The sequence below is a fragment of the Sebastes umbrosus genome, chromosome 3 (genome assembly GCF_015220745.1).
Source record: "Sebastes umbrosus isolate fSebUmb1 chromosome 3, fSebUmb1.pri, whole genome shotgun sequence".
NCBI lineage: Eukaryota > Metazoa > Chordata > Actinopteri > Perciformes > Sebastidae > Sebastes > Sebastes umbrosus.
This window is the reverse complement of record NC_051271.1, coordinates 36,166,812-36,194,193: the sequence shown is the minus strand read 5'-3', so window position 1 is coordinate 36,194,193 and position 27,382 is coordinate 36,166,812. Positions and strand designations below refer to the sequence as shown.

Below are 27,382 nucleotides of genomic sequence, written 5' to 3'. Positions count from 1 at the left end.
AGTACTTGGTCCATGCGGGGACTTGAACCCAAGCCAAGTCCCTGTGGACTGAGCTACTGCCGCCCCCAAACCCGAAACACAAACCATAAACTGTACGCTATCTAATAGTTACAGTATAAATTAATGAAAACAATTTACACAAGTCAAGTGGTGGGTAGGGTAGCCAAAAACTGTACTTTGCAAAAAAAATACTAGTACTAGTACAAAAGTATTTACTTAAAAAATTACTCGAGTAGCGAGTAACTTAAATTAAATTTAAAACAGGCATACTACTGTATGTGTAGTGTACTGTTTAGCTGTAAAATGAGAAAGTTTGTGATCCGGCAGCCATGTTGAGATCATTTGAGGAAATACCAAGCACCGCCCACCAGCCGGAGCACAGCCAATAGGAACGCTCTCTCTCTGAAATGACCTGGGATTGGTCAAAGTCTCCCGTCACAGGCTAGATTTTTTAAAGCCTGAAAACAGAGCCATGAGGAGGTGCAGAAGTCTACTCTTAGAGCACTTAAATTACAATATGCTGAAAGATTATTATGGAATTGGGGTTAGGGTTAGGCCTACCGCCACTTAAATATCTTTGTAGTTTTTTGGCAGAGTGAGCTAATATCCTGCCCCCTCGTATAGCCACACTGTAAACAATTGCTGTTAATTTACAGCAGAATTTCAACAGTATTAACCTGTTATTGCTAAAAACAGTGCTTTACTGTTAATACAAAAGAAAATCTGTTAAATTACACTCATAGGCCGTTTTTTAACTGAACTATAATGTATTCTTAAAAAACAGCACTTTACTGCTGATCAACTGTCTAAAGTATCATGAATAACAGTTTCATGCAGTATTTTTTGAATTCTGGGAAGAGCAATTTCACCTGATCTGCACATGTGAGGCTGGATCCGTTCTTTTATTCATCCATCCCCATCTTACTGATTATTTGGTGAGTAGTAATTTTATTTAATTAATAAATCTGTGCAAAGTTTATCAGTGATGTTTCCAGTTAGTTTGCATTACAGAATATGTGCATGTCATGATAGAGGGATTCAACAGCTAGCTAGAATTTCACAGATGATTGCACATTAATCGGACAACACAAGGAGCTCATTTTAATTTCTATGTATTCAAGTTAATATCTAAGTTAATGTGCTGATACATGTATTTTGCCAGTGAATTCATGCATAACGACGGTGTATACATTTTACAGTCTATGGAAGTCCCTTCAACATTTAAAGTAACATTAAGACTTCAGTGCACGTTGGTTATTGGGTGGTAATTCAGCAGAGCAGATACAAAATTGAAGGCAAGTTTATTTACTAGCTAACTAGTGTTTTTGAATGATATCTGAAAACCACATGTTCTATAGATCAGATGGTCAGAATATTCATAATTGATCAAAAAACGGTTTCTCAACCAGTAATGCACACCACTCAACACAATTCATTTCAAACATTGACTAAAAATCCATGAAGTTGACTGAGGAAAATTCTTTCTAAGTTTCAGGTGAAACAGCAGGAAGCTATTGGCGCTGGATGGTCAGCCTTGAGGGCCACTTCATATGTGAGGGGATCCAGCCCACCTTCTTGATGGGGCTTGCTGCATTATTTTCCACCTTCTACACCTGCACGCTCAAATTAATCTCAAGGTTAGATACTTTCAGTAAAACCTGTATTTTTATTGTGGCATTAATCTAAGTGATTCACACAACTTGATTTTTACACAGTACCTGAAGAAACACTATCATTTTTCAGGTGCACCGTAGGAATAAACCCTGAGAGAGGCACCAAGGATGGACAGGGCAAAGTCTTCTCAAAGAAAACTGGCAAATTCACGAGCTACAAGACAAGACTACAACCGTATATCCACATGTATCCACTCTGCTGATGGGACTCATGGACTTGAGTGGGACTTCATTTAAAATGGTGAGTTTACATTACATACATGATAAGAGGAAATGAGGGCTACACATGCTGATTTTGTATGTGAGAAGTTACAATGAAAGTTATGTTGGAACTCATATATCTCTCTCTCACACAGTCAGCGGGCTACCAAGGCTGGATTGAGAGAACTGGTGTCTTTGAGTGGACCATAAGTCAAAGTAACTCACTCCCCCATTATCGCCCAATACTTGGACTTCCACACTTATCCATGTGCCTTGTTAGAGCCTGAATAGTCATACTTGGACATGATGTCACATGTCTGGTGGTGTTGGTGCTCATTAGTATATAGACACATTATTTTTTATTTAATGTTCATTTTTTTTTTAATTTGTACCATGATATGCCTTAAGGCTCAGCAATATATTCAGTATATTCACATGTTACATGATATAAGGCAAAATATTATTTCAGAGTTTTGTTTTAACTCTATGATATAGCTCAACTCTCTGTAACTGTTCCACAAAGTAAGGTTAGTAAGATTGACAGATGTCTTCAGAAATGCTATTTCTTCTGAAATTTGGTTTGTTATCTGTGTCAGGTTTTTGTTGGCGCTGTGTTGAACTTCATATGCAAATAAAAAATAAAGTGCAATAAGATAAGCTGTAGATGTTCTTTTCTCACACATTGTACTTGATTGGAAAATCAGTGAATTAGCTCTGTTCTTCACTCACATGTTGTTATGGTTTGCATTCTGTGCTTGTAGCCAGCTAGAGACAGACATTTTGGGCCTTATAGCCTTAATTATAGCCTTTTTCTTAACAAGTGCCTTTAATTGTATTTAGTGTGACTATTCCTATGTCTGTAACCTGCTAAGTCTATTCATCTAGGCAAAAAATAATGTTTATTAAAATGTATGTAAAAAATACAACCTAAATAGTGCATTGAAACAAATCAGTAAGATAATGTAAAAGAAAGGTGAAAAACAGCTATATAATGTATCCTTAAACAGTAAATTAACTGTAAAATACTGTGAAATTAATCAAAAAACCAGTATATACTGTATTTTTCATTAACAGTACAAAGCTGTAAATTTCAGCGACAGTATAATAATGTTAATTTTACAGTAGAATAATGGCAACCCTGCTTCCAGCTCTTTACTGTTATTTTACTGGGAAATTCTTAACAGTGCAGCGACTGCTCCACGAGCAACTGCAACTCTGTGTTTTCCCATAGAGGGTTTTTTTTTTCATCACTATTTCATCAGTAACAACATATTACTGATGAAACAACACATACCGTCCGTGCAACTGAATTAAACAGGTCATACAAAATTACAAGCAAAATACAAAATAAGTGTAAGTAAATGTATATGTTGATGAACCCTCTCTCTCTCTCTTAAAGGAGGAGTAAAGGTAACATGTGAGTACAGGACTCACCAGGAGGGGGTGCTACAGGAGGAGATCACTCTGGTAACCAGAGGGAGAAAAGGCAGCAGTCTGAAGGTCAGATTCCAGGCCAAAGTCATTGGTATGTGCTAGCACACACACACACACACACACACACACACACACACACACGCACACACACACACACACACACTCAATAAAGCTGTGCATACATCTCATACAAATTCTAGGCAGGTTATGAGTATGTAGTGTGTTGCACCGACACATGCCAATCAAGCTTTGAATGCCACTGCCAGGTTAACTTCCCAAATACACACAAACATGTTTTTCCAAAGATGTTACTGATTTTTATTTTCTGAGATGTTTCTGTAGCTTTTTCACCACCACTCACAATTCTGACAGATTTATAGCAAATGGTTATTGTACGCAGTTAGATTTGACGGAAGAGGCTCTGGTTTTTGAGGGGAGAAATCAGAGTAGCTATGAGGATTCTGCTGGAAGAATTCATTAGGGGTAGGAAAAAAATCAATTTAACCTATATATCGAGATTCTTTTTTTTTCAATACATTTGGAACCACAAGAGTCTCAGCTTTACAGTGATACCCAATTTATGTAATTCCAAGACTGTTTAGGGACCCCAGTATGCAGAAATATTCAAATACACCATTTTAGAATAGGAGAAAATAACACATTTATACTGTTTGCAAAAAACTGCATGTTTTTTTTGCCTTAAACTGCATTTGATTGTGATAAAGTTGGCATGTCTGTGAAAGGGAGACTCTTGGGTACCCATAGAATCCATTTTCATTCACATATCTTATAATAATAATAATAATAAACTTTATTTTTTATAGCACTTTTCTAAACAAGGTTACAAAGTGAAATGCTTTTCAGAAAAGAACAACAACAAAAAAACAGCAAAAAACAATAAATCAGCAAAAAATAAAATACAAACAACAGAGGGATCATAAAAACAAGAAACATCTGGGGGGGAAAAAAAATATTTTTTTTAAAGGCAGAATAAAATGGCCAGAGAGGGATGATAAAATCCAGCATCATATCAATTATTCAAAAACACTTTCCTTTAAAAGAATGTTTTAAGAAGGGCCTTAAAAGATGTGATTTCAATAGGCAGAGTGTTCCATAGTCGGGGGGCTCTAACCGCAAAGTCCCGGTCACCTTTGGTCAAAAGCCGAGATCTGGGAACAACCAGCAGAGCTGCATCCGCTGATCAAAGGGAGCGCCCAGGCACCTAGGGGGTCAATAGATCCTTGATGTAATTTGGAGCAATGCCATTTAATGCTTTAAAAGTGATCATTAAAATGTTCAGAAAATCTTGAGGTCAGAGGTCAAGGGACCCCTTTGAAAATGGCCATGCCAGTTTTTCCTCGCAAAAATTTAGTGTAAATTGGAGTGTTATTTAACCTCCTTCCCGACAAGCTAGCATGACATGGTTGTCACCCATGATTCCTTAGGTTGTTTAGTTTTATATGACATCTGTAGCTTCTCTCTATCTCTAAAACTGAACCTGCTACCCCCTCTGAAAGACAGTAAAGTCGGGCAATCCCGTGGGTCTCAGAGGGTTAACTCAGCTGTGACTGAGCCTGACACCTGACAAGTGTAAATGCCAGGAGTGAATGCAAACTGTCCCCTCTCATCCCTTTCTCTTCCTCTGTACAGACCCACATCACGGGACTCCCATGCTGCTGGAGGGGGTGAGGTGTCTTGGTGCTCAGAAACACGGCCACACAAAGCACAACAGCAGCAGCAGCGGCAGCCGTGAGAGGATGTGATGAAAAGATGCACACATATAATGTATATGTATCTACAACCATGTTAATCAGAGACTGGGTCGGGGCCCTGAGTGTTAGTGTGGAACACCAAAATGTGGTCCCCAAATTAGAAACAGTTTTATTAGACTGGGAAAACATCTGTGATGCTGTGTTTTGCTATTGTGGCATTCCAAAATATTTTTTGGAAAATAGGTCAAACAATCAAAAAATGCTGTGTCATATAGAATATTTGCTTGATAATGAGGCTCCTCCACCAAAAAGCTTAAATACTACCAGCCTGCAGCTCTGTATGGGCATTTGACAACTGTTATCCAATTTAGATAGCCATGCGCCTCTGTTGTTGGAGGTATAGTAAACCAGCACTCAACAGTAGCCAGCTTACACATTACACACATACACGCCAAGCCACTGCCTGGAAAATAAAAGTCATGATCAGCACCACGCATACAGTATATAGACAGTACTGACTGTAAAGTAACTACAAATATATTATATTTTACAGCAGCCCAACCAAGGAAAAGTCAGATTGCTGCAGATGCCTCATAATGTCCCCTGTTCCTTAACTATGTGCAACATTGACCACAAAGAACACTCATCAAAACACAGTACCTTCAACTGTTTGTGATTTACATCAAGAAAAGCAGTAGACTTACACAATGATAATGGTGCAATAATCCATGTTATTCAATCTTTGCACATAATTTCAACAGTGGTTTGATGAGTGTTTCTGATCAAAACTAGCCAGTCATTTCTCTGTTAAAGGATAACTTCGGTATTATTCAACCTGGACCCTTTTTTTCCATGTTTTTGTGTCTAATGCCGGGATCAGACTACACAATATTTTTGTCTTTGACGATGGTCACCATGTCAGATCTAACGATCACAGCGCCATAAACTCTTGCAGTGTCTTGGTCGGGTGACTAGCAAGACTACACGTATGACCACGACCAATCATGGCACGTCGTATTCCACGATCATGCGCAAGTTCAGACATCATCCGGGAGGCGGTTGAAGCAACTGTCAATTATGGCGACAGAAGCGTTGTGTGTGATGCTGGTGGTCTTTGGTTGCGAAAAGAAAGAAAAAAGGGATGTGGATGCACTCCTGGGCGGCACATAGAGGACGGTACAGGCTGTCCATACTTCAGTCAGTTTCGTTGTCCCACCTGACAGCAGCAAACTTGGCATCCCTCCTCCTTTTCTCCATGTTTGTTTATTACCAAGTGACCTGACTGCGACTGCGCATTGGAGAGAGCACCTGATTGGTCAACGCAAAGGAACACGTCGTTGGAGATGTCACACTAGGCGCGTCAAGACGAAAAATTATGACATGCTAGACTTTTCCTCGGGGTGTCGTGGGGCGTCCCAGATGTGGCGTCGGTTGTCGTGTACTATGACAAACTACACAAGATAAAAGGATCGATTTTCGCACACAACACTCATTTATCGTTCCCGATCCCCTGCGACGACCGTGTCGGGCTATAATCGGGCTGATATCGTGTAGTCTGATCCAGGCATTAGTGACTAGTGGGGACAATACTTTTTTGAAATTGGTCCAGTATTGAGAGAGAACGTTAAAATTAAAACGCCAAAAATTGTTGTTCCCATTAGTCACTTAGACACAGGAACATGGGAAAACAGGGTCCAGGGTGAAAAATACTGAAGGGTACTTTCACATCAGCGACCCGGGCCCGGATCCGGGTACACTTGACCCCAAAATCCAGTTTGTTTGATAAGTGTGAACGCTTCGTACAGTACAGTTCGTCGATCCGTAGTCGAGTCCACTTGAAAAGGTGGTCTCGGGCACGGATCATGTGTACTCAGATACGGTTTGCATCAGGTGTGAAAGCCAACTGAAGCAGGAAGGCAGACGAGAGGTTCCTTAAAATATAGACAATAGTAGGCGAGGGTGTTTGGTGATGTTTGTTATTTTTATTTTACTTCTGATTCCATGGCTGCCACCAAATATGTTACTGCCTGCACCTCATTATTGCACCAATACTATTCCCATTGCAGCCTCTTATCGATATATCACGTAAAGAAAACTGACTCAACGTTGGTGACGACAGTGCACTGTGGCAGCGTTGGCACGCTTTGCAATAAGAGCCACTTGTGACTGCTCAGCAGCGTTCTAACCAATCCACCTGTCTGCATCACACCTTACTATCAGATGACATGATGGTATAAGTTATTCCTGTATCTCTAAATAGCCATAAATGAAAAAAGGGGAGATCATGAGGATTTCCCATACCACCACACTGTCACACTGTTGTATGTATTTTAATTGTAGCTGGAAATTTAAATTGTATAATATGAGACATTGCATTACAAAGTATTAAACAGCACAATAAATTATTACTACTATAATTATTATATATTATATTATTATACTACTATCAAAATAGTTTAATGTGGCATTTTAAAAAGCAGAAAGTGCTGTTGTCTGATTGGGCAGGAAATGCCATTATTGTTATCTTTAATATTATGTTATATTTTATAAATAAGGAGAAATTTGTATTTTATGATTGATAAAAACATATTTATTTGCCTGTTCTGTTGACATCAGCATAGCCTTCTTCATGTGTATAAGACAGCTTACATCAAATGATAATATGTCAGGTATAAGTTGTTTTAAATATACGGTAAATACTGTAACAGAGAAAAGGATTGCAGTTTCCCCCTTTAGGCCTATTTGCATGATTTATACTGAAGTATGACCAATTCAACTGTCCTGACCAAATTAACTAAGACAGGGCAGGTGAATGATATATGTTAATGGCTGTTTTTTAGGACTACTGTAGGCTATTTACCGCATTGTAACTTCAGAAAACGGAAGCTGCAGCCAAACGTGTCAGTTATTTATTACAGGATAGACCAAGTTTTTGGTGTATTGTCTGATTTGAATAGCTAACTCTAAGATAGTGTGTGTATTCTTGGTGGATCATCAGCTGCATGCTAACCCTTTAGCATACAGTAGTTGCTGAATCGTTCTTAAATCTCTATCGTAACTTGAAAGTGCATTTATTTAATCACAAGTAGGGACATTTGATTAGGCTATAAGACATGGCCTGACAAAAATGTATCCTGCTAAAGATGTCTTAGCCAGCTCTAATGACACTGTCCCTGGAAAATGTAGCTGATTGCATCACGTAGGCCTACGTAGTTTTCAGCAGTTAGCAGCTAGCTTATCTGCAGCCAGTTGTAAATGACCTGACACCATACATTATCCTGTGTCCTTTTGCACTTGTGCCCATCAGGACTATACCATTTGTCTGTTTACCTGATGTCAATAAAGTATCCTCTCACATGAATACTGTACACTTTCCTCTTTAATTACATTTATATTACATAGGTGCCTCTTATGTTAGAGAGGCACCCTATAGGAGAGACCGGGGGCAATTGTAAAAAAAAATTGGTTTTGATGTCATTACTCAAAAACCTCTTGAGTTATTCGGATACAATTTTTTTTATGTAACTTGTATTTGTGTTCTACTTGTTAACTGTCATCAGATGTTTTTACAAGTAATGTTAGAGTCAGAATATTGATTGATACACTAGAAGTCAAATGTTACATCTGCCTCAACATGCGGGGGCGATTGTAACAGCATACGGGGGCAATTGAAACAATACAAGTAATACCTTCCTATATATACCAAGGACCACAATAAACTACCAAGAATATAGATATATTTAAAACAATTTAATATCCATTGAAAAATCAATTACGTTCATACCTAAAAAAAAAGCGTTGGCAGAAAAACAGTGACAAGTATGAGACATGGGTTTGTCCTTTGGGAGGCATCACATGACAAGTTTCATGGTTCTGTCTTGTTTCTGATTCGTGCAATTTGAGATGTTACACAAGTCCCCTTGTTTAAAATGTGTAAAAATGAAATGGCTCCAACCAGGTTTTAAATCTGAGTTTCAGCAGGCTATGTGTTGATTTTCAGCCAATATGGCACTACTTTCTTTTTGAACCCTTGAATTGAAGTGTACCCCGGTCCCCAGATTGAGAGGCAAGAGACGTAAACACTGGACATGATGAATAGAGTCTATATAAACATTTAAACTGAACACAAAACAAGTTATTATAAAAAAAATCATTTATTTTGATGTTGTTACTTAGTCAGACACTATTTTGATGGCGTCGGGGTCGTTTGTAACACAGCGTTACAATCCAACCCAAGTGTACCACCCATGACAAAAGCAACCCAGCATGGCTAGAAACAGAAAAGCTAACATCTGACAAAGATATCAAATATTAGACAACACAATGGTAATCAAAACTAGACAGATTTAAATTCATAGACATTAAAGGTTAAGACTGTATGAGGAAAATACTGCAGATAAAAAAAAACATTACTTTTATACCTCAAAAATGAGTCTTGGCTGAGAAACTTTGATAAGTATGAGACATCAGTTTGTCCTTTAGCAAGCAGAGAGGGATCATCACAGACCATGTGCATAATGAGTTTCATGGTTCTGTCTCGTTTCTGATTGGAGATAATTGAGATGTTACAATTGCCCCCGGTCTCCCCTACTGCTTTAAATGCTGCTTTAGCTTTACCTTTTAAAGACGACAGTTGGCGTTCTCGCAGGTTTTGCAAGGGTAGTAACTCAGTCATAAGGTTTATAAGACAGGTTTCAGCTGGTCTTCAAGTTTGTCCCAAGTTTAAGACTTTCCATTTCCATAGAGGATCACTTGAGAAGCAGATAGGACCACAGGAGATTCTTAAGACTGATACATTACATAACATTTTAAATGGAAAGAAAGAAAAGACAAAAAAAAGAACAAGGTTTAAATCGCATCATCACGTCACTTCTATAATATATATTAATCGAATCTATAATTAATTGTTCGCTGTTGACAACAGAATACAAACACCCTGCTGTAAACATTTTGAATTTGTGGTGGACAGTGAGCTGGAAGAAAATTCATTTGGGTATCTTTCATCGTCACCCACACTGTAAAAATGATGATCAGTAGGTTTAAAATTAAGACTCCAGTAAACCATTGTGTTAAAAGATAAAGACGATATACAAGCGAACATAATAAAAATAATAATATTGATAATAATAATAACAAAAGGTTTTTACAGTAGTGTCACGTTACAACTACTACATCATTTTTGAAAGAATTCAAATCACAGACAGAAACAACCTGAAATAACTAGATGAATTGGATACAATTGGACTTTCGAAGAGCCACGTTAGTCAATTATTTAAATTCCACTCACATGAGCCAACAGGAAGTCAGACAGCTCACCCAGAGGAAATCTTTAATGTGCACGCTTTAAACCAGCTCGGCCAGAGAAGGATTCTAGTATGCATGCTTTATGGGCCCAAAAAAATGGAAGCCAGAGGAAGCCTAAAATTTGGATAAATTGATTGAATGGGTAGGGCTACCATCTTGGATTCCAGTATCCAGTTCTCAAAATACATCCATGCTGTTAACAAGCTATCTGTGGCCATGTATAATATACTGTTCATCCATCAAATTATTTTGATTTCTAGTGTGTTGCCCTGGGTTTCAGATGAGGGAGTCTCTGTGCTCCAGTCTGTCTGAATACTTAATTTTTCAGCACTAAATAGGGCCAAACCCGAAGATTCTGAATGTTAGAACCGAATATTGACAACTGCTGACTTCAATCTAAAATTTTGACACTGGCCCATAAAACAACCTCATCAGTGACATCTTAGCCTAAAGTTAACTGCTCATCATCACTATTGCAATGAAGGAATGAAGTGCAGGTGTGATCAAATCTGTTCCAGAGGTATGTTTTGCATCTCAGTCTTCTTCCAACATATATGAAAGCCTGTAGAGGCATTTGTAATGCCCTTAACTTGTTGGCTCAGTTCATTCTGTCATTGCAACAGGGCAAATGATTAGTGGAGCCTCATTCCGTCCTGATTTATTAGTACAGGGGCTGAAGAACGCATGGATGGTGTCAGAAAAAATATCTGTGAATGTATAGATGAGCAATCTGGCCTCCACGTTGTAGAAGGACAATAGTCCCTTATCACAGTCCACATAGATTCCAATCCGGGACGGTCTGAGGCTGACTGTCAGGTTGGTTGAGGGCTCTGTTCGGAAGGCGTAGTCGGTCCGATCCCGCAGGCTGAGGAACCAGTAGCCATGGGCAGGGCTTACAGTGATCTTGCCCTTCCGATTGATGGACCGCCTTGCCACTCCCAGGTCCCAGTCGGTCTTTCCTCCCACCTCCACCTAGAAGAGGGTACAGTTTACTGCAAGGAGTGCAGACTTTCCATCTATTAGGGTAAGGTCAATATTAAATTGAAATTAAACCAGTGCAGTGCCCGTGCAAAACATGGCTGTTCAGAACGGGCCGAATGCTTGGCCTGCGGTGTTGCTGCTTGCAATTTTTCGCTCATACAAACAAGAGAACTGCTCGTACAAACAACTTCTGCACTCGACACTGCGCTTCCTTGTATCCTAAGCAATACACCTGCCATGACATAGTTGTGTCGCACACCCAAGTCTCGGCAACTCACCGTCAGAAACACCGGTGAAATACACTCTGATTAACGGGGAAAAAGACACCTAACCTGGCAACTAGCGGTTAGAAACATAGGTGAAATACACTTGGCTGATGTATTCCAAATAGGCATTTTAGTCACATGCTTTAACAGAACCACTGTGGTTATAAAGTAGAGCATGGATTTCATTAGCAGAGGTATTTTGCCGGCGGTAGCGATATAAGTTAGTATGGAAAAAACATACACAATTTGAGTTGCAATGGCAGACTGTTCCAGTGGGCTATCCACTCGTGGTCGTTGACTCCAGGGAAGCGAAGAAGAGTTCAGTATATCCAGCATGCATTGCATGTAACAGCATAGGTGACCTGCAGGCGACAAGCTCGACTCAGTTTGCAGAGCCCTGAAGCCCCCCCCCCCCGAGAGGCCGAGTCAACACCTCCAACACGTTGCCATCCACATGATGTAAAAGAAAACGTGATTCATCAGACCGGGCCACCTTCTTCTATTGCTCCGTGGTCCAGTTCTGATGCTCACGTGTCCATTGTAGACGCTTTTGGCGGTGGACACGGATCAGCATGGGCACCCTGACCAGTCTGCAGCTACGCAGCCCCATACGCAACAAACTGCGATGCACTGTGTGTTCTGACACCTTTCTATCGGAACCAGCATTAACTTTTTCAGCAGTTTGAGCTCCAGTAGCTCTTCTATTGGATCAGACAACACGGGCCAGCCTTCGCTCCCCACGTGCATCAATGAGTCTCGGGTCTGACCCTGTCGCCAGTTCACCGGTTTTCCTTCCTCGGACCACTTTTGGTAGGTCTTGACCACTGCAGACCGGGAACATCCCACAAGAGCTGCAGTTCTGGAGATGTTCTGACCCAGTCGTCTAACCAGCACAATTTGGCCTTTGTCAAAGTCGCTCACATCCTTACGCTTGCCCATTTTTTCTGTTTCCAACACAAAGTTCAAAGTTCAAAATATTCACTTGCTGTCTAATATATCCCCCCCACTGCCAGTTGCCATTGTAACAAGATAATCCATGTTATTAACTTCACCTGTCAGTGGTCTTAATGTTATGGCTGATCAGTGTATATATATATATATATATATATACTGTATACAGTATATAAGCTTGATTGTGTCCCACTTACCTCCCAATAATGCCGTCCTGAGCTGAAGCCCTGGCTGGCGAGCACACACACCACCCGGTCAAAGCGCTCAGGGTTGTCGGATACCGACCGATGGTTGTCGCCACAGTGCACCTGCTTCCCATCTGCTGAGATCATGAGACGTGGGTGGGCTGTGTTGGCGTCTAAAGTGATGTCTTCTGAAAGATTGAGAGAGAGAGAGAGTGATGGTTGGTGATTAAACTATCAATGAAAATAACACTATATGTGAGTTAAAATTACATATTGGCAGAAATTATTACTTTTAAACCTTTACCTGCATATTCTTGAACCCTCCTCACCTCTGCAAAGAAAAAGAGAATATATTTATTTTCTTATTTATTTTTTTCCACTTTTTTATTGATTCGTTGAATTTAACAGGATCCGAAAAACTTGAACTGCATAAACTGTGTGCTGTCGGGTAATCAGAATCTTACTTGGGTTGGGCCTGGATACGGACTGGCCCAACGAGGATCGCTGGCCTGTTAATTAGGGAAAAGAACATTTCTTTAATACCACTGTTTGGATCTTGTGCTGTTCAGACTTCAGTGAATATACGATCTAAGCTCTGAATCAGAAAGGCATCAGAGCTTCTAGAACAAAAAATACATGTGATATATGTTTTTGTCCTTTGCCACAGAAACAAAAATTAAGTTACTGCTACACTACTGCTACACTTGGTCCATGTGGTTGTAAAAATTTTCATCTAGTTCTGGATTGGAGTTTTAGTATGTACACGGTAGAATGTTTCCAGCATCTTTACTTGACCGTCCAGCTTTACCCTCGGTCTGAATGAAGACTTACAGACTTCTGGCAGTTTCTTCATCTCTTCCTGAAAGCGCTCCATCATTTGATTGACAGTCCTGAGGATCCCCCCTGAGGTCAGCTCAGATACCACAGAGACACTGGACCAGTCCTTAGCTTGCGGAGGGGTGGACAGGGAAGGGAACGTCTGCAGAGAGAAATGTCAAAAAAAGATGGATACGTTTTTCTGCACGATCCCATCCGCAGCGCTGTATTGATTTACTCCAGTATCGGTACTCCTGTCTGTTTCTCCAAGCTGGGGGTAGACAGCGACCGTCATCTACTGTGAGTAATACACCTACTATGGATTAGTACCTCATACAACCCCACTTCCAAACACCCGAACTATCCCTTTAACATAAAGCTACATTATTTTATGGCCCTATTCAACCAAGTATTCAACTATTATGTCCATTCCCGTATTTGCCATGGCCTACAGGAGCCGCGTTATGACAATAGATATATAATACACAAAAGTTGGACTTTTATTATTGTTACCAGGGTGTCATTACCCTAGCTGCTCAGCCACAATGTAGTCAATATAAAAATGATTTGTGAGGCACAATTCATGTTTCATGACGATCTTGTCCTTGGACTGGGACCATATTCAGGCTCGTCTTATATTCTGGCCAGTACATCAGGAGCAGGGATTTCTTGGTCAAAATGCTAGAAAAGGTCCTGAGTTTCTACAGAAGTTCATGGAAAAGTTCCTGGAGTGAAAAAGGTACTTCAGATTCTTCGGCTAAGCACTATAACCACTGCTGCCAAAAATGTTTCTAGATTTAATAACTGACTATAAAATTAACTAGTGGATATCCCAGTGCAGTGGTTCTCAAACTATGGTACGTGTACCACTGGTGGTACGCGTGCTCCCTCTAGTGGTACGCGGAGGAATCTCTGAAATATTTTTAAAAAATGAAATGCAATTTATTTAAAAACATATAAAACTATCAAAATACTACTACAAATGAAAATACCTTAACCATGACATCATCGAAATGGGATTTAAAATAAGTTTTGGCTTTGCTGTAATATTTTTATTTTGAAACAAAAAAACGTATGCACGCGCTGCCACCCCGCCACGTAGCAGCTACGTAGTAGTCGGGTAGTAGTGCATGCAAAAAAATCCACGAATAGTTACAAGCTAAACTGTGATGACAAGATAGTAAGCGGAGGTTACGTTTTCTTTGTAAAATAAAGTAACAAAAGCTGTCAGATAAATATAGTGGAGTAAAAAGTACAATGTTTCCATGTGAGATGTAGTAAAGAAGAAAGTAACATCAAACTAAAATACTCTAGCTAAAATGATGAAGGGTTCAAAAACACTGTAATTGTGGCTCCAAACGGGAACTATTAGGAGGAGAAGTGCGGATCAGGAGGAGAATATTTCGAGCATCCCTGTAGAAACTGAAGTGGACGACAGTGAACCGAGCACAAGTGCCAGCGACTACTTCAGCAGCGCCATGGGAAGTCTCCTAAGCACCTGCTAGCTGCAAACGGCGCAAAACAGTAAGGACATGTGACTCGAGTTACCTCAAATTTGGATTCAGCTGGAGCAGGACGGAGGAAGGGCCCAGGCTGCAGTATGTGGTGATGTTCTTTGCAATGAATCCATGAAACCATCGCACCTCAAACGGCATCTTACACCCAAACACGCAGTGCTAATATTCTTATTAGGGATAAATTTGCCTCCTGCGTGAACTGTGCATTGCTGACTAGGGTATAGGCGTACGCTACTGTATTTTAACATCGGTCATAATGGTGGTACTTGGAGAGCCAAATTTTTTCTGAGGTGGTACGTGGTGTAAATAGTTTGAGAACCACTGTCCTCGTGGATTCATTATTGGATGCATAACTAGTCGAGTATTTACCACTACTGTATTTTTTGATACTCTCTTGTTTCACTGTATTCAGCCATCCGTTCATCCATACCTTGAGAAAGAGTATGTAGTCGTCAGACACAGCCAGCTGGCTCAGTGCTGTACTCCTCTGTTTGAGCTCAGCTATCTCCTCCTCCAGCTCCTTCAGCAGGCCCTGAGCTCTGTGCTCAGCCGCACGCCGAGTCATCTCCAACACCTGGAGGTAACAGATGCCCCGGAGCTTAGTTAATATACCTGAAAATGCTCATTTCCCTTAATAATCAGAGGGCTTGCCTACTTTTATTTCAGTGAAAACAGAAAAGACATTTAGTTCTTGTTAAGAGATTATCTCCATACGTCCTGTGTCAGTGTTATTTACCTCCAAGACTTCAGCTTGGCAACGTTCCAAACTGGAGATCAGTTTGGAAAACACACCAACAGCTCCGTCTGTCTCTCTCTCAGCAGCAGCCTGAATAAAAGATGAACAGCGATAGAGGTGAGGTGGACGTTTGTTATGTCATCTACTTATATAAGCTCACGAGCAAACTGTGGTGCAGACCGGAGGATATTTTTCTGGCCAAGTGTGGGACAAACCACTGATGATGTTATAGTTTAGTCTAACTACTTCAAAATAACAAGACCATACTCTGGACTTCAAATCAGACATTTTCCTTTAGTGAATGAAAAAAGATTTACACTTTAGCAGCAAGAGCTTACTATTGTCGTCATTATTATTATTATTGACGTTTCCTTTTTTTTTCTTCTGCCCCCACAGCATTCGTACTTATTAATTTACAAAGTTACTAGCTCCGACTCTGCCGGTATGCACAATGTTAATTACATGCACATGGTCACATACAGATGCTTTGCTCATACTAGCAAGTGCAAACAAAAACAACAACCCAACAAAACCACCTAGTTAGGTTTAGGAAAACCTATATTGTTGGTTTAAAACTACTATGTTTGTAAAGTGAAAGTCTTAAATCAGGACTGAACCTGTCCACCTCGACGCATGACTGAAAACTCACCCGTATCTCTCGTAAGGAGTTGTGTATTTCCTCCACTTTCCTCTCTCTCTCACGGATGAGATCCTTCAGCTCCACCTCTGCAATACCCAACTGGGACTGGAGAAGACAGAAAAGCACATGTTTGCTTGGGATTAACCTTACTGTGTCTAGAACGATACTAATAAGCAGCCTTCTCCTAACGCTGAAACCTGTCACATATTCTAGGCTACACCTTACCATAACCTTTATTCATGTGGTTTGAGCATCTTACAATTTTAATATTTTTTGTTTGTAGGTAAATGAGCCCTAAGCCTCGGGAAAATTGGTGCACCCTGTGTGTTGCTTTTCAGCCCATTCATTTCCATTGTCCCTGAGTCAAATTCATGTTTTCACTTTCTACCACAGTGTCTTTTTCTTTATACATTTACTAGGTGTTGCCAAAGTCACAAATGTTTTAATCTTTAATATAACCTCAAAGAAACAATCTGTCTTCTGATGATGCAGTTACAGTAAAAACATACACACACACACACACACACACACACACACACACACACACGCACACTAATACCTTCCTGATGTGCCACTCTCTCTTAGCAGGGATGACACTGTGTCCTCGGTGCTCTTCTGTCTCCACGCAGATGCAGCAGACGCAGGTGTTATCAGTGCGACAGAAAAACTCCAGCCCTCTCAGGTGGATGGGACACAGAGGCGGATTAGGGGAAGAGTCACTTGGACCGCTCAGAGTGAACCTGTGTGGTAACAAAAATTAATCAGCAACTATTTTGATAATTAGATAATTTTATTATTGATCATATCAGTCATTTTTTTTATTTAATTTTTTTGGGGGGTTGGATATTATTTGTCTTCTTGCCTTCGGTGTCTTGTAATGTAACTATGTTAATGAGAAATCTGTACAAATTATGTTTTCCTTGTTTAAGAGAGGGACAGTTTCAGTTCTGTTTAATTTATTTTGACATGAATTTTAACCCACTATACGATCACTGTGTTAATGTATTGTAATAATAACATTAAGGCCGTTACACACCGGCGGCGCTTTACACACCTAACATTCGCAGGTGAGTATTTTGCATTTTTTATTTGTCATGCCCCCGCTGTGTAAAGGCCTTTATCTGGACTACCTCCAGTGACCCTATGGAGAAAACTAATTTTCAGTATCCACAATCTCATTCTTTCAGTCACTACCTAAAACTCATGGCCATAAGTGAGGATTTGAACAAAGATTGACTGGTAAATCTAAAGCTTTGCTCTTCTGGCTCAGATCCATCTTCACCACGACAGTCCGGTACAACGCCGCATTACTCCTGACGCTGCTGCACCAATCCACCTGCCGATCCCACACTCAATTTTACCCTCACTTGTGAACAAGACCCTGTGATACTCAAACTCCTTCACTTGGATCAGCAAATCACTCCCCCAGTGCGTACTGAAGGTCATGATCCGATGAAGCCAACAGAACCATATCATCAGCAGGGCTGAGAAGCAATTCTGAGGTCCTCCAAACCAGATATTTTCCTCCCCCCAACTGCACCTTGAGATCCTGTTTATGAAAATCACAAACAGAATCGGTGACAAGGGAGAACCCTGGAGTATACCCACTGAGAACCTGTTTGACTTTGTGCCGAGAATACGGACAAGGTTCTCACTCTGGTTATATAAGGACCAGATGGCTCATAGCAACGGCCCTCGTTCCCCATACTCCTCTAGTACCCCCCCAAAGAACGTCACAGGGGATACGGATGTAAGCCTTCTCCAAGTACTTAAAACACATATAGACTGGATGGGCAAACAACAGCCAGGAAGGAATTCACACTGTTCCTCCTGGATCTGAGGTCCGACAATTGGTCGGAGCCTCCGTTCCAGCACTGTGGTCCATCTTTTTAAAAATAGAAACCACCACCCCAGTCTGCCATTCCGCAGGCACTGTCCCCAATCTCTACACAACACTAAAGAGGCGTGTCAACCAAGACAACCTAACAATGTCCAGAGCCTTCAGCATCTCAGGGGAAACTCATCCACACCTGGCGCCTAGCCGCTGAGGGGCTTCTGGACTACCTCAGATACCTCTGCCAGGGATACGGGCGAGGCTACCTCCGAGTCTTCAAACTCTGCCTCCTCCACAGAGAACATGCTGGTTGGATTTCAGGAGTATGTTGTGGTTCTATCTGGCAATTTTATACCGCCTCTAGGGGCCACTGGCAAGTCTTGCCCCCATATCCCACTTTTCTCTGTCTCGGTATGTTTGCTTGTTGTTTGGCTCACCCAACATCATACCATAAATGTGTCCGTTTTAAAAAAATGTACGGTTAATTTCTGACAATATTATGCTACATTTACTTATTCCCATTGCTTTTTTTAGTAATATCCTTATCTGTGAAGTGTTAAAGATGAGTCAAACCAATTTTAATGTAATCTTAGAAATGTAGTCTGGCACCTGCGGGAAGGTGAGTAGGGTGGAGGTGAGTAGGGTGGAGGCGGGTCGCGGTGCTCATTGGGGCTTTGGGGGTGAGGTACATCTGGATAGGGCAGCCGCTGAAAACGGGTCATCATCTCAGCAAAGATGGTATCTGGCATCTCCCCCGGCCTCTGGGGTGGAGACAGGTGATGATCCTCCACTCCTCCTCCACCTCTTCCATTTATTGGCTCTCCAATGTCGGCTATCTCCTTGAACTGTTCAGTGATTTCCTTTAGGGTTCGGTTGATATGGAGCTCTGGTCGCTCGCGGTAGGATTCCTTGCAGAGGGGACACTGGTAGAACTTGATGGCCCCTCCTCCTCCATCCCAGTAGGAGGAGATGCAGGCCTGGCAGAAACTGTGGCCGCATGGTGTTGAGACTGGGTTGTTGAACACCTCCAGACAGATCGAGCAGGTGAACTGGTCTTCAGACAGAAAGGTCGCAGGCATTGCCATAGCCAATGTTAAGCTGCGTGAGAGATAGTGTTGCCATTAGAAAGAAATACACAATTCAGGATATTTAAAACCACAATGACAGACATACTATATTCTTCATCTGCTATTTGTTGTGTTTTGCTTGTGAAAGATATGAATCTACATCAAACCTGATGCATAAAACACAATTTTCCTTACTTGCAGGCATTGTAAAAAAAAAAACCCAACTCAAACAGGTTCCTACAACCTGCTCTCACTCCCAACTCGTCAAATACCGCTGTTTGGTAAGTGCCCCTCGGCATCGGATACCGACGCACAGAGGCGCCCTTAAGTGACTGTAAGCGAACTAACGCCAATGTAAACCCACCCGCGGCATTACGACGGTCAGAGCATGTGATGTAGTATTAATAGCGTTAGAGTCCACTCAGGGCGGGCAGGAGTGTAGATGGAGGGGTCAACCAAACACAGGGCTTAGACCCAGGAGACTACTGTTCGTGGCCCGTGTGAAAAACAAAAAGTAACCGGTGACTTATTTTGTCATTTAGTCCCGTGAGTCACGTGATCGGTAGTCCTGTGAAGTTAGCGTTAACTACGTCCGTTTCCTAAACTTAGGTTTAGGAAACGGACGAAACCCTAACCCTAACCCTAAGTGGTGGTGTTGCCTAAACCTAAATTCCTGTGAAAATGGCAGTTCATTTTGAAAGGACGATATACCTGTAACGAGCGTATACTGACACGCCGTCCCTGACACGTCCAAAAGTAACGCAAGAGGGGTACCCCGTGCGTCGGTCTCTGATGCCGAGGGGCACTGACCAAATGGCGGTATTTGACGAGTTGGGGAATGAGAATGTGATGCAACCTATGGTAATGTGAAATACTGTGGGACCAGATTTACACACATTTTTGGCCTTGTTTTCAGTTTACATGTATTTGCATTTACTATGGCAGCTGATCACACAATCAATCACTGACAGTAGCGGTGCAGACGATTCCAGTGAAAAACAAATTCACATCAGTGCAGAAAAAACTGTGTTTGTAATGAGCCTTCAAACTGGACTTGCACTTTTCATCTTCATCGCTTTTAGCAACACACCCACAATGTTTTCACGGTGTCACCCAAAACAATTTTCTCACTCAGCTCTAATGGCATCTATTATCAAAATAGTTTTTGTGTCATTTGACAGCTGTGGCTGGAGGCATTATGTTTTCGGCTTGACCATCCGTCCGTCTGTTCGTATGTACGGTCAATTCTTCGATATCTCCGGAACGCCTAGAAGGAATTTCTTCAAATTTGGCACAAACGCCCTCTTGGACTCAAGGATGAACTGATTGTATTTTGGTGGTCAAAGGTCAAGGTCACTGTGACCTCACGTTCATCCAGCCCATACTTGTGAATGCGATATCTCAGGAACTTCTTGAGGGAATTTCTTCAGATTTGTCACAAATGCCCACTTGGACTCAAGGATGAGCTGTTTAGATTTTGGTTGTCAAATGTCAAAGGTCAAAGGTGAAGGTCACTGTGACATTTTTGGCCATAACTCAAGAATTCATATCCTAATTATGATAATTTCACACAAATGTCTAATACGCTAGTAATAGGATAATAGGAAGTGATGATTTGCAAATTGACCGTTTGGTGAAGGCATACAACCGCAAGTCGGTAATACCAGTTTTCTCACTGTCAGGAAAATACAAGCCAAGCATGATTACTTAACACATTGTAGACTAAACAGCGATCTATCACAGACACTAAAGAGTAGAGGTGATTTTAGTACCAATCCTGTGATTGGAGTTTGGTGATGAATTGGTCAAACTCCCAAAAAGACAGAGGCAGTCCTTTCATACTCAACCTAATCATAATCCTTAATTTTTAACCCAAAACAAATCCTGCTTCTAAAATTATTCATGAACCGTGTCAGTTATTGGAGTGAGTGTTGCATCTGCAACACATGCATCCGCATGTTAGAAACAATGTACTCCAGTCAGTAGTCTATCTGAATGAGTGTGTGCCTCCAGCACTTAAACACACCCTAACATACACACTAAAACAATACAAGTGAGTAGTTTTGCGAGATCAGGAAAATCAGGCTAGGTTGGAACATTATTAAAATATGACAACAAAACTCAAAACCTGCAGTCATCCACAAGTCCTCTACTCTTTATCCTGCAGTCAGAAACATTAGGTACCAGCCTGCATCCTTAAAAGATGAGTTATATTCTATATTTTTCTTACTGACAACAACAGACCAAAACCAACACTGAATGTTTATACTAACAAGTATGCTGTGTATCAAAGCCTGATATCTCTTCTTCCTCTGTGCCATAGAGCTTGTTGTCCATAAAAACACTAAAAACTCATTAATGAGCCACACTGTTGCAGTGGGTGAAATTTTCCTTATCATGAACACACACGCTGTAGCTTATTTTACCTCAATCCCACATACACCGCCTTGCTGCCGCAAATACGCACTAGAGCAGCAAATGTGGATTAATCCGCCACTGAAAATAGTCCCAGACAAATGCACTATTTCCTACTGTTTGAAAAACGTTTGCTTGCTGTTTTTGGAAATTACTGGACCTTTTTTTCTTTTAAATAAATAAAATACATTTTTAAAGATTTACATCTTAAATAGGAACAAATAGACTTAGGGCGGAGTACCACAAACTGTGTAGGGGAGTATTAAGAGATGGGAAATGATAGTTGGTTTTGGTATTTTCATGGAATTTGTTGACAATAAGATTAACACAGAATGATGACAGCCTTAGTCTTTATCACTGATTAAATACAACACAACAGATAGTGTCACTATGTCCTTTTTTTTTTGTTTTGCCAAGACTGGAACTTCACAGTAATACTTTTGAGTCAAGTACAACTTCAGTTACTCTACTAAATTGTAACTTCTTGGGAGGGGAAACTCTGCTGAGAGCAAAAATCAGATGTCCGAGGCAAAGCTTTAAAACTTTTTCAGATATTTTGCAAAAAATGTTAAAGTAAAAGCAAAATGTTGTTTCATCACTGCAACAGAGAATACTTGATTCTGATTGGCAGGAGGGTGTATATTTAATTGTTCTCAGATAACCACATGGCTCTGACGTAGTGTTGTCATCAGTGTTGTATACTAAACCTCATAGCTGGAAGGCAACTAGTTTCAGGTTAATGGCTCCAACTTTATCCAGTTCTTGGAAGACAAAGGTAATTAGTAACCTAGCTTATACTAAACAAAACTTTCACCCAACATCCTGATTTTACACATAAAGATCAGTTTGCTCATTATGGCGTGTAGTACCCAACCTGTGATAACAGTTGTTATGGTGTCTTGTGTGCCTCTAGAGGAGCCTTGTCAAGTGTGAGAAAATAACCCTGAGACATTGATGTCACCAACGTTATCTCAGTTTGGGCTTGGAGACTACACATTTTTAACACAAAGCCTGCATTACAAACTGGGGGTGCGGATTAGGGTTGCACCCATCCAACTCACTCCCAATACCGATAGCGATACCTGGGTTTTGGGTATCGGCCAATACCGAGAACCGATCTGATACCAGCGTTTAATGAATAAGCTGTATGCTGGGATCATTCTTTTATGTGTAAGGCAACATCAGGCTTGACTTGCTCTCTTAACTTTGTAAAACAAAATGTGACAAATAAATACATAGATACACATTTACTGAGTTGCTATTTATTATTAAATTAATAAATCGTGCATCAGCAACTTCAAATCTTCTAAATTAACAGGAATTACAATTCAGGCGTAAAACCTTTTTAATGCAGCAACAAATTGGTCAAAACTTAAAGGTCCCATATTATAAAAAAGTGAGATTTTCATGTTTTCATGTAAATCCTATATAAATACTGTGAAAGTATCGAAACAGTCAACCCACAGGGAAATTCACACAGCCCGTATTCAGAAACTCTGCATTTGAAACAATCCATTAGGATTTCTGCCCATTTGTGATGTCACGAATGTACAATATTTAGACCCTTGACACAATTTTAAATGTAAAACATTCTAAATGTGTCCCAGTTTATGTACTGGTTACAGTGTATGTGAATGTCATGACCTAAGCTGTTGACTAGCAATGTTAATGCAATTCTGTTGCAATTCTGTCAAAATGCGCTAAAACGGAACGTTTCAGACAAAGGGTAAATACAGGTATATTCAGGCCGACAGTATGAGGAAAATAAAGGTTTTGTTTTACATTAAAGCATGTAAACATGTTCTAGTAGAAACACAAAATACAAGTATGAACCTGAAAATGAGCATAATATGGGACCTTTAAACAGGAATTAAAATTCCAGAATATAATGTACTTAGTATATAAACACAGAGTTGAATTGAATAGATCGGCCCCATTGTCACCGATATCCAATCCGGTATCGGTATCGGTGCATCCCTGTGAAAGTCCCCTGATGTGGGCAGGGAGGGTCTAACAAAAGACTATGAAGCTGCATTGTTTTCTGGAGTGGAACCCACTCTGGGGACTAAAATACAGGATAACTCGGCTTCAGCTGCTTCAATGTCTTTTAATTATTTGATTATAAGTATTTATTTTGTATTTATTCATTAACAATTGCCATTTTTCACAACTGCCACTTCTACTACTGTCAACGATTTGGGAGATTTATTGATTTATGGGACACACGTTATTTGCAATGTAGGTGTCAGCCACAGTCCTTAGCAGCTAAAATGATGAGTCATAGATACACTTGGCACACATCTATTTGTACTGCTACATGTAAGGACCAAGTGTCGTATCTTTCCCCTAATTTCAACCTCACTAATCTTAACCATTACCCCGCAAATTAATCCTAATTTTAATTTAACCCAGAACTAAACCTGTATGGATCTGAAGAATGAAAGTAGCTCACATGCAGTTTTCTATTCTATCACAAGGAGCTGCAGTACAGGTAGTGCCAGTTTCCCCATCGGTGAGCCTTATAGCCAATGGGGTTAAGAGTGCAGTAAACAACCTGAGCATAATTATCATAGCTGGAATAGAGAGAGGAAATGAGACAGTGTTGATTGTGTGTTTCTCCTGTGACGTTTGGAGGTATTTAGAGTTTTTTGGAGCCACATACTGTATGTCAAAGCTTCAGATCAAGATTTCATTCTGGTTCTATAATGTTATCGTCAGCATCGTCACCAGGAAGTCAACTCTTACATTTTTACCCTCCCATTTCTCTTGTTAGTATTCGTTCTATTTCTTTTACAAGCAATTCACTTTTACATGACTGATTCCGTTGTTAAACCGTCTACTGATATACAAACTTGGACAGTTTCCCAAGGGCAAATAAGCCGTCTCCCAACCACAAATTGGCTGACATGAATAGAATGAAGTGAAAGGGAATGATTAGGTTTGGTTAAGCCTTGGACCAGAGCTCTGAAAGGCTCTGAATTTATATGTGTTTACATTCTATGGAAAAGTTGCACATTCTTAAAAGTTGCTAAATTCAATATTCAGAGCACCCTTACGTGCTAGACGTTTATTCAAGTGTGCTCTTAGTATAATTATTTTAAACTTAAAATAAGAGAGTATCATTTCAGTTTACTTTTTATGCACTTATCAGAGATATACTTAAGTACAGTATACTTAGCTTATACGGACAAGTATACAGAAAAGTCTAAAGTATACTTGGCTTATACTTGAACTTAATCTTTTGATCAAGATATACTTAATAAAAGTACTCTTGCCTCAGAGGCCTAGAGAGAGGTATACTTGGCTCGTAGTATGTGCTTACTTTTTGATAGAGTATATTAAAGAATTTGTAAAATATGTTTTGATGTGAATTTACTTCAATTCATCAAGAATTATCTACGTTTTTGGATTCTCCATTCACCGTGGAGGCATGAGAGAAACATTTAGTTATTTTTTATCATCACGACACATCAAGTCAAATAGCAAAAGGAGCAAGTATGTAATACATAAATCATTGGCTAAGTACTATAAGTTAAAGTATACAAAGTGTACTTTCGTAAACTAAAAAGTGGGCTACAAGTATATACAAGTATACTTGCTGTATAAAAACTATTAAACTGAGAGTACTTTAAAGTGTACTTTCATAAACTAAAAAGTGGGCTACAATATAATTATTAAACTAACAGTATACCTATTCACTTGTAGTAGTATACCATAGTTCATGGTATAGTTGCAGTACAAAATACAACTTAAATGTAAACTAGTTGTTTACTGTTCTTAAATTTTATACAATTAAAAGTATATTTTAGGAACTAAAAATTGGGCCAATTTAGCCCCAGAAGTATTGAATTGTTACACTTACAAGTACACTACTAGTACATTGATATCAGTATACTTAAAGTATACTTAGGGGAAATATACTTGAACTTTACTTATACTTCATAAAATAAACTTGAAGTGCACTACTTTTTCGTAAGGGCATTAATATAGCAGCAAACTCTTAGCTATGTAAAGTTATAGGAGTAATGTCTACCTGAGCAGAGAGTGAAGTCTCTCTCCCTCTGTATGAGTTGTAATCTGAGCTTCTCCGTGCTTTGTTGACATAGCCAGGCCTGCTGCGCGTGCTTTTAGTGCGTGTTAGCGCATAGCTCATGGCCGCCGCTCTGCACTGCTCTCGTACAGCGGGTGCAGTTGCGGAAGCGTAGAACCCACCCTCTGGTCCCCCCAAACTTGTCCGCTTGTGAGTCGATCACTTAGGACGCATGTTAATACCAGGTCTGAACAGGGCCACAGAGACAGACAACCATTCACGCTCACATTCACACCTACGAGCAATTTAGAGTCAACAATGAACCTAACCTGCATGTTCTATTCTCCGGAGAACCCGGAGAAAACCCATGCTAACACAAGGAGAACATGCAAACTCCACACAGAAGGGCTCCAAGCCAGGTTTGAACCTGACCACACACACACTACTAATATAGCTATAATTTACATAATGTATACATACTGTATACAGCCTGTTGCTGCCGGTATCTTTGTCTTACCAAAACCTAAAAAGTGTGGTTGCTTACACCTTTATGTTCAGTGATGGTCCTTTGTAAACTTCATCACAATCATTACAAAATGGGTGGCAATAAAAAAATTAAAAGAAACATGGTTTCCTGTCTTACCTTTCACTAGCGAATTTTCACTCAAACAATATTTTTACATCATGGAACAAATCATGAAGCCTGCTCAGTAGACTGGTGATCAGACATCTAAGACACATATTTAAACTCTTTGTTCTCATGTCTCAGGTATACAGTAGTTTCGGGGTTATACAACACAACCCTACATCACCTGTCAGCGGTGCCACTCGGTGCATTGTAACATATTGAGAAATCAGTCACATGTTGAGTTCTGCATGGTGAAACTGTAAAGCTACAATGTCAACAGGCCCCCATAAGGCTATTGATAAAAGTGCCTGGTGCCTACAAGCTGCATTATCTGCCATTCGTTTCTCAACACAAAATGCATTACGTTCATTTAGGAGACGCTTTTGTCCAAAGTGTGTTCAGCCTCTATAGGAACAAGAGATAGGCCAGTAATGGGTGCAATTTGTGCTTTCTACAATCTTCACTTATCCACCTTATCACATTCGTTCACACACTACTCACATTCATATACTTCTAATAAGAAAAACAGTGGACTATTACTGGAAATGGCGCTTAGCTGGACACATAACAAACACTGTGGTTAGCTTGAACCTTTTAACACCTTTTAACATTCTTGATAATGATGGAGCATTAAGTATCACTACTTAATACTGTATACTTATGTCTGTTATCTCACATACTTACTCTGAGATAACAGGTTGGATGTTGCAAATGTACTACAGACTGCTGTGATTAGTCCATCAACATGGACTAGATACTATCCAGACACATAAAACTTCATAATATGGTAAGAGACACAGATTTCTACTGAACGACAGAGGATTCCACCCTGTTTCTACTGAGTTAAACATGTCTTACCTGCTCATAGGGGGCTGAAGTGATCCCAGAGGAGATGTCAGTGGTGGTAAAACAGCTGCAGCGTATTTCCAAGACTTTCTCTCCCTCTCTAGAGTCCTTTCTCCTCATATCAATCCCTGTTTCTGCTTAGCACT

General features: G+C 40.2%; 3 protein-coding genes and 1 long non-coding RNA gene across 6 annotated transcripts in view; 3 read left to right on the top strand and 1 right to left on the bottom strand.

Moving 5' to 3' along the window:
* Window positions 1-5,210, top strand: part of LOC119486029 (UPF0687 protein C20orf27 homolog) — a 13,465-nt gene extending 8,255 nt beyond the window's left edge. For both annotated transcript variants that reach the window (XM_037765928.1, XM_037765929.1), the window contains exons 5-6: window positions 3,274-3,399; window positions 4,959-5,210. In XM_037765928.1, the coding sequence (XP_037621856.1) occupies window positions 3,274-3,399; window positions 4,959-5,071 (239 nt within the window). In that variant the 3' untranslated portion in view covers window positions 5,072-5,210. The remainder of the gene's footprint in view (window positions 1-3,273; window positions 3,400-4,958) is intronic.
* LOC119486027 (GTPase IMAP family member 9-like) overlaps window positions 1-9,859 on the top strand; it is a 25,744-nt gene extending 15,885 nt beyond the window's left edge. Inside the window, exons 3-4 of the mRNA XM_037765927.1 lie at window positions 625-631; window positions 9,632-9,859. Coding sequence (XP_037621855.1) covers window positions 625-631; window positions 9,632-9,697 — 73 coding nt within the window. The 3' untranslated portion in view covers window positions 9,698-9,859. The remainder of the gene's footprint in view (window positions 1-624; window positions 632-9,631) is intronic.
* On the top strand, window positions 771-2,227 carry LOC119486030. Its single transcript, XR_005206422.1, has 3 exons — window positions 771-1,637; window positions 1,744-1,914; window positions 2,030-2,227. It is a non-coding gene; the product is annotated as an uncharacterized LOC119486030 (long non-coding RNA).
* Window positions 9,353-27,382, bottom strand: LOC119486020 (zinc finger protein RFP-like). 2 transcript variants are annotated; one of them, XM_037765913.1, is made up of 11 exons: window positions 27,249-27,382; window positions 18,860-19,348; window positions 16,976-17,156; window positions 16,426-16,521; window positions 15,777-15,866; window positions 15,471-15,614; window positions 13,539-13,686; window positions 13,172-13,216; window positions 13,012-13,038; window positions 12,720-12,895; window positions 9,353-11,296 (listed from the first exon to the last, which is right to left on the bottom strand). In XM_037765913.1, exons 1-11 carry the CDS (start codon window positions 27,254-27,256, stop codon window positions 10,928-10,930), a joined length of 1,773 nt encoding a protein of 590 aa, XP_037621841.1. In that variant the 5' UTR covers window positions 27,257-27,382; the 3' UTR covers window positions 9,353-10,927. The 2 variants fall into 2 exon arrangements, with proteins under 2 accessions (XP_037621841.1, XP_037621843.1); XM_037765915.1 differs by having other exon boundaries at window positions 12,720-12,892.